This window comes from Lissotriton vulgaris, chromosome 8 (genome assembly GCF_964263255.1).
Source record: "Lissotriton vulgaris chromosome 8, aLisVul1.2, whole genome shotgun sequence".
Taxonomy (NCBI): Eukaryota; Metazoa; Chordata; class Amphibia; order Caudata; family Salamandridae; genus Lissotriton; species Lissotriton vulgaris.
In genome coordinates this window covers 231,146,592-231,153,735 of record NC_141696.1, presented here as the reverse complement: position 1 = coordinate 231,153,735, position 7,144 = coordinate 231,146,592, and the positions used below count along the sequence as shown (strand labels likewise).

The 7,144-nt window shown below is 43.6% G+C and overlaps 1 protein-coding gene across 1 annotated transcript; it reads right to left on the bottom strand.

Annotated features, from left to right (window-relative positions):
- Positions 1-3,193: 3,193 nt before the first annotated feature.
- Positions 3,194-5,513, bottom strand: LOC147696917 (claudin-8-like). The gene has a single exon (XM_086933257.1). The coding sequence runs from the start codon at positions 5,322-5,324 to the stop codon at positions 4,608-4,610; it is 717 nt and encodes a 238-aa protein (XP_086789383.1). The 5' UTR covers positions 5,325-5,513; the 3' UTR covers positions 3,194-4,607.
- Between the last annotated feature and the right edge of the window lie 1,631 nt (positions 5,514-7,144).

The following is a 7,144-nucleotide window of genomic DNA, read 5'->3' as shown; positions in this document are numbered from 1 at the left end:
GAACGCATGGGAGCATTGTATGATGCCGAGGTCAGGGATTTAATGAAGATTGATATCGAATAGGCAAGCTGGCTAGATATGTTGAAAAGGGAGGACTGTTAAACCTTAGGTCGCAGCATCAACATTATCGGCGCCATCTTGCCCCCTTTTCGAGCCCATTCATGCGCGTAAGCGGCAGCCATTTTAAGTACTATGGCCTCTCTGCCCATCGTTGATAGCCAGCGCGTCTCTCTCTCTCTCCCCTGACCTCGCAAAGCATCCCCCGCACGCTGACAGCCCCCGCTCTCACATACCTTGGATCGTAAACCCCTCTCCCACGCAGCTCTGCCTCGGAACCTCATCCTGTTCCCAGCGCGACACCTCCCACCATTCCTTTCATGGTCCCGGATCCTTTGATAAAACCCCCTTTCCTCTGTACCCGTTTGTCTTCCTCGTTCCCAGGCCGCCACCTGGCCCTGCGGATGCTGTTTATTGCCCCCCCCCCGTACAGTAGGAAGCTTCTCCCATCAAAAGATCCACGAGTTGATCAAAGCCCCCACCCCATGAGATCCGATCAACCTCACACATTAGGTGAATCGGCGGAATGTCCAGCTGCGCGACAATCATCACCTGTTGTGACCGGGGTGGGGACTTCAACTGTAAATATGTGTGGGAACGGGCCTGAAGCAGGGATTCCGAGGATGTCTTTCCTTGCATCAAAGTAAATGACAGAGATGTGTTTAACCTAATAAAACAATAAACTTGTGTATAAGAGGCCAGGCCTCAGAGATGCGGTTAGAGCACCTCGAGAAGATACCCTGTTGTCTGATTTTGACGTGTTCTGCTCCGTCGGAATAAAACTTCTGTTTCCTGCCTTCCAGTCTCCAGCGCCTGCCTCTTTGTTTGGTAAACTTGAGTGGGTATAGAGGCGGCTAACGCCGGGCAACTTCGGAAAAGGTCTTCTGCCTGTACCTTTTTCAACAATTCCCCCCCTGCCACCTGCAGACCCCTGAAGGCCGCCTCATATTCTCAAGTGCACCGTGACTGGACTTTCCTGCACCGCCTGTCTGAATCCTTGTGCCAATTTGTCATGTTTTCTTGCCTTGAGATCGAGTACTGTCTACATTCTGTTTTTGTTGTACCACCTACATGTTTGGCATGTGATGGTAAAATGTGAAAATATCAGTCTTTTCGTGCGGTTCATTCTTTTTCTCCTACAGGAAATTGTAGGTTCATCGCCCATCCTTTTGACAAATAACCCAATAAAATTTGTTGTTAAAAAAAGAAATGCCTTTCTATTTTTCCGATTTTTCACTATTTGTAATAAACCTGTATTGCTTTCTGCTGATGCTTATGGTAATTATGGTAATTATTACCTGCATTCAAGTTATTTTGAAATGGTTACATTTATGCTTTTGGGATATTAATCGTTAGTTTCTCTCATATTTTAGTGGTAGCCAGCTAATAAATGTTTACACGTTCTGCCCCTGTGCTTGTTCTAAATGGCGTTTTGAATATTTGAATGTTCAGTTACATCTGAGGTCACTTTATAACTTTAAATATGGATGTATTGTAAGTGATTTTGAGCATGTATATTTTGGTTCCCCACTATGGATTCTACTAATGTCTGAGGCCACCTTTTTATTCATTAGATATTCAAGTCACAGAAACTTTCTTTCGGCCCTTCTGCTAAAAGCAGGCCTGGTTGAAACTTTAATTATGCCGGAAAATGTCCTGGAATTTATGAACTTCATGTAAAGTGAATTTCGCAAAATTTCTTGAAATGTCACATTACTTGATTTTGAGTAACTTTTTTTACCCAAGCTCGCACCCCAATAAAAAAGACTCAAAAGACTCCAGCAGGAGACTGGTTTATTGAGCTCAAAGCTGTATGCTGCTTGTGGCTGATGGGACGTTTTTTCTACACAAGACGCTTAGGGTAAAAAAAATGACGGAAGATAAAGGCAAACCACATTTTGCTTCACAAGTATGGGGCAGATTTACAATAACTGGCGCATCCCCAGGGATGCGCTAGTTATTGTGCGCCGCATCTACAATGCGGCGCACCATGGGGCAAAAACGGCACAGATGCGTGACGCATTTGTGCCGTAAAGGCGGCGCATTGCTGGAGTTGTGTTGCAAGCGCGACACAGTTCCAGCAAGGCTTGGGGGGGCCCTATCTGTCCAATGCTGCGTCAAGCCTTACGCCTGCTTCAAGCAGGCGCAAGGTTTTGACGCAGCATTGGCCTAAAAGTGACTGAGTGAAATCTTGTATATTTCACTCAGCCACTTTTAGGAGGCGTTCCTGTGCAGGAACGCCCTCCCCCCCCGCTCCTTATGGAGCAGGGCTTTACAACGTGACGCATCTCCCAGATGCGTCACGTTGTAAATATCCCGCACAATGGCGCATCTTTTGCGCCGCCGCTGTGTCACAAAAGTGATGCAACGGTGGCGTAAAAGAGGCGCAAGGGCTTGTAAATCTGTCCCTGTGAGTTTTCAAAATTTCCATGGATTTTTATGCAATTTCACCCACCCCCCCCAAAAAAATACGCGTTTTCGAACACACAAGATGGAAAAAGCAGAAGAAAGGAGGAATGTCAGAAGAGAAGGAGAGATAATGTAGGTGGAGAACAGGCAATAGATGGCCAAGATATAAGAAATAAGTGAAATAAAGTATGAGAAACTGGAATGGCATTGAGAATTGCATGAGTGGAGGCAGGACGAAAGACAGGAATGAAAGACAGTGAAGAGGGAAAAACGTGAAGGTTATCCTCACCTTGACTTTTAAGTTGTGGAACATCTGCTATCATGTACTTTCTCTTTCCTATGTCAACCAGTATGGAACACTACCTTCCCAAATGAATAAAATGTCTCACTGTCCCGTGATCTCAACTCGTTTTTCACCCTCAAGCATGAAGCATTCATCACTGCCCACTTTTGAAGGTTCCTTAATCTGTCACTCTGAAGATGCCACGTGGCGTGGGATAGTGAGAGGGGATTCTTCACATTCGCCGAGTATTCTGTTTTCACAGAAAACTCTAAATCTCTGTCTTCCTAAACAAACAAGCACTGCTGATAAGAAGGGGAACTCTAAATATGGTTTTCCAAAAAATATAATGTTTGACACAGTACTGCAGGCAATCTGAAAATGTACTGCTGTCTTAAATCAGACCAGAGAAAGCGTCAATCATGAGCTGACACATCAATGAATGCAAACATTTTAATGCAGTTTATTTCACAAACGTAAAATATACATAAACGATTCGATCGATAAGAGAAAACATTGACAAAATAATGTTTGCACTTGTTCACATTCTTCACAAAAAAAACACAGTTAACTTATTTGCCAGTCAATAAAAATAAACATACATTTGTAATATTTTAAGGCTTACAGTGCATACATGCTCTTCCCGTTGAAATCAAGGCCCTTCCCACTCTTCAGTCCTTTAGGAAAGCTTTGAAGTCATGGCTATTTGCCAAAGCATACCCGTAGTTTTGCCTCTGCCTTTTATGATTTATTTTATAGGCGCCTTGATGCCTTCGGGTTTTAGTTGCGCGGTATAAATTTTCTTTCATTCATTCATTCATTCACATTTTCTGCGAAACATTGTAAGCATGTGTTACTGAGCGCCGAACTCACATTTACGAGACAAAGCACCGTTGGAACTACGCCGATAGTAAAAAAACAGAAATGCCAGTGTTTTCTCAACACAAAATTTCACAGTTTTCAAATCAATCAATATTCACATAGTACATTTGGCAAAGTATCAATGGTCTACGTTTTACATTTGATAGACTACAGAAAAGATATTTGAAACACATGTGTCCTTACATAGTATTATATTCTACTATCCTATGGCACTTTCTATAATGATAAAAAAACAATTTGAAATGTATACTGTATACTGTGCATTGCTTATGGTTCGGGCCACTGGAATTATGTGATTGTGTGGCACAGCGATTTTCAAATGATTATAGATTTGCTGCATTTGCTATATATTCCATCATCTGCTGCATAATCTGCATATTTTAACCAAAACTAATTATTTCTAGCACAAAGGTTCCAAAGGTTACTACAAAGGTAGAAAAATGCATTGCAACTCAGTGAAAGGCCCTTTGCAAAGGTTGACTAGCTATATTTGTGTTGCTTATTGCTATAATTGGGTGTTAAACTGCTATTAATGCGGTGTAACCAATGCCCAGACAATATTAACAAATATAACAGTCAAACAAATAATGAAGTTATTCTATGCAAAATGCGCAGCATTATGCTGTATAATTTGTCTTTTCTTGCTGCATAATTTACTCAACCCTGACACATAATTTGGTCATCACCTGCCGCATAATTACAGTGGCCCTGCTTATGGTCTTCAAAATGCATCTCATGTGGTACCCATTTAATGGAGGTATTCTGTTGTATAATTCATTAGGCATTTTGTGAAATGGACGAACAATATTCATAGTACTTTTAGCATATACTGCCTCTTTAAACCAATGGCCACCTCCTGGAGCATTATAAATTCTTCACACAGACGGAGAATGGTCCCCACTACCAGACAGCACCTACCCATTTAAATCACTGCACTCAGGGGTCAGAGACAGACTCTGGTGCCAAAGCTTAAGTTCATCTAGATGTACTCCTCTTTGAGGTAGTTGCATTGTCCCTTTCTCTTCAGTGGGCGCAGTTCGTAATCTTTCTCTGGCTGATACGGTTGTGGTTTGGAGATTACATTTTCTTCGTTGCTTTCATTGACTGTGTGAGGAAAAAACCAACACAATATGGAGCCAGCAATGCAAAGAGACAGCCCTGTTGGCCAACCGAGGAACAAGGCCTCCCCCATCTCTTGTCGCTGAATTCTGCTGCACAGCTCGGTGCAGGCTTGTCTGATGATGTTGGCCGCCGTCCAGGTTACAGGGATGAACACAAGGACCCCAGAGAGGATGTAGGCGATTCCGGCTATCAGAAGTAAGCAGTTCTTCCCCACTTCCCTGTCGCCATTCCATCGCCTGAATAGCATACCCACCATGGCGATGATGAAGGCACTGACGGAAAGCCCTACAGCGAACGGCATCAGTATCCTTCCAGCCTTCAGGTCCGTGGTGATCGAGACCATGGAGTTGTAGCTTTCGCACTGTGTCGCGATGTTGGCCTGTCGGACGCAGGTTGTCCAGAGTCCATCCCAGCGGCTCAACCAGTGTCCATCAATGCGCTTTTCAGAATTCAGTCCATCGTTTTCCACCAGTATGGATATCCTCCATTGGGACATCGCTGTGAGGATGAAGGTGAGAACCATCCCCAGAAACCCCAGGATCAGTCCGATCAGTTGAACGATGAGGGCCAGCATTCTGCTCAAAGGTGCTGAGTGGAGTCCCAACTGGGGATTCTGCCACAGGGTACCACACCGCGGCCACTGCTCCTCTCTGCTGTCTCAGGAAGAGCAGGACTTCTGTCCTGGCAGGGGCACTGCTTGTTTATATGCCTCAGGTTGCAACTGTCCTGCAAGCTGTCCAGAGGGACCTGCCCTCAGTGGGGCCCCAGGTGCAATGGTGACATTCTGATTGGAAGAGGTGAATTTATATATGAGTGCACGTGTAGAGACATGTACAGTACTGCAGATGAGAATTGACACGTTTGAGCCCGAGGCTGCGTGGAAACGCGTCCTGGACGCACTCCAAGAGCACGTCAGAGGAAAGGAATGGTTGTTGTGCTCTGTGCCTGGCACTGCTCGCCTGAAAACAAAGCATGCTACCTTCCCCCGCCCATAAACTGAACAAAGTCGCAATAGATGACAAACAAACACCTTCCACCTGCTCCCGGGACATGGGTGGAGAGGAAATCTTTACGGATTGGCTCCACTCAGTTAATTCGGGCTTCCATTGCTGTGTCCAGCTAGACCCACGAACATGAAGGGAAAACACGCCATCATAAAGAATAGCCATTGTGCCAATTGTTGGCCTTGACGTAAATTCATTCAACTTTCTTATCTACCTCACATGAAGGACTGAGGTAAGGAATCGGTTTTCCTTTTGTGTCCCACTTCTGAGAAACTATCCCACACATTTGACACGACCTACCGTGAAGGTAGATCAGTGGGTTAATCGCCTGCCACTGCGAGAGCTGTCCGCAGCCTGCATGTTACATATTCTGGTATGCAATGCTTTGGAGGTCGACAAAGAGCCGGGTAAAATAACTGTTACTTACAGTACTGAGATAATATGCGTCAGGGTCATAGTATGAAAAACACATAAATAAATAAATCAGTTATCGACTATGGATTCATATGTGATAATACTTGGAAGCACTTTTCCATCTGTAAATCTAGAGAAAAGAAGTCTGATCAGAAAGCATGTTTGACTGCTTCTGTTTTATGTCCTTGGTGGAAAGGTAAGGGTGTGCTTCGTGCAAACACCTTTTATCACTGAATAATGAAAGCAAGATTTTGTAAATTGTTAAGGTGGTTTGGTGTGTTCTTTTGGTATTTTTGCTACTGTGTTATTGCACTACATGTAGTGTGTTTCACTGTCTGTGGTGTTGCGTTATTTTACCTTTTTTGTTTTGTTTTATTTTGCACTGTTATGATTTAGTTGTGTGGATATAGTAATTGTTATGTGTATATGTTATGGCGTTATGTCCTGATGTTTAATGATGTCTCAGCAAATGCTGTAACATTTCCAGCCAAATGCAGCGCCTCACTTTAAATTTCGTGTGACAAGAAACCATTCACCACTGCCCAAAATTACTTAGGACATCAGTCACCCCAAACTTGAGGCAGGGTCTGTGTCTTAAATTAGCGCTCATAGTGATCAATTTAAATAATATGTCCCAAGAGAGTTAAACTCTTACCACAGTCGCACCCGTGCCTTGAAGGGCTCTCATTAGTAAATCCGCAGAAAAACAAATGAGGTAATTCTCCACCTGGAAATTACAGATACCGCTGGTTAGGGATACATTCCACCTGCATTTCACTGGAAAACTATGTTCAGAAAAAAATCACAAGGTATGAGTTTTACTCTGCCATTTGGGCAGAAACTCCTGTTGTCAAATCAAAAATACCGCAAATGTTGAAAAGATGGCCCTAGTCTCAAACTTGAGTACCAGAAAGGCTTACTCAGCCGGATATTCTTCAGGTCATTAAATTATCACCCTTTAAATTAGTAAATAGTA

Excerpts from the sequence above, each read along its gene's own strand:
- LOC147696917 (XM_086933257.1), bottom strand. The coding sequence starts at position 5,324 with ATGCTGGCCCTCATCGTTCAACTGATCGGACTGATCCTGGGGTTTCTG.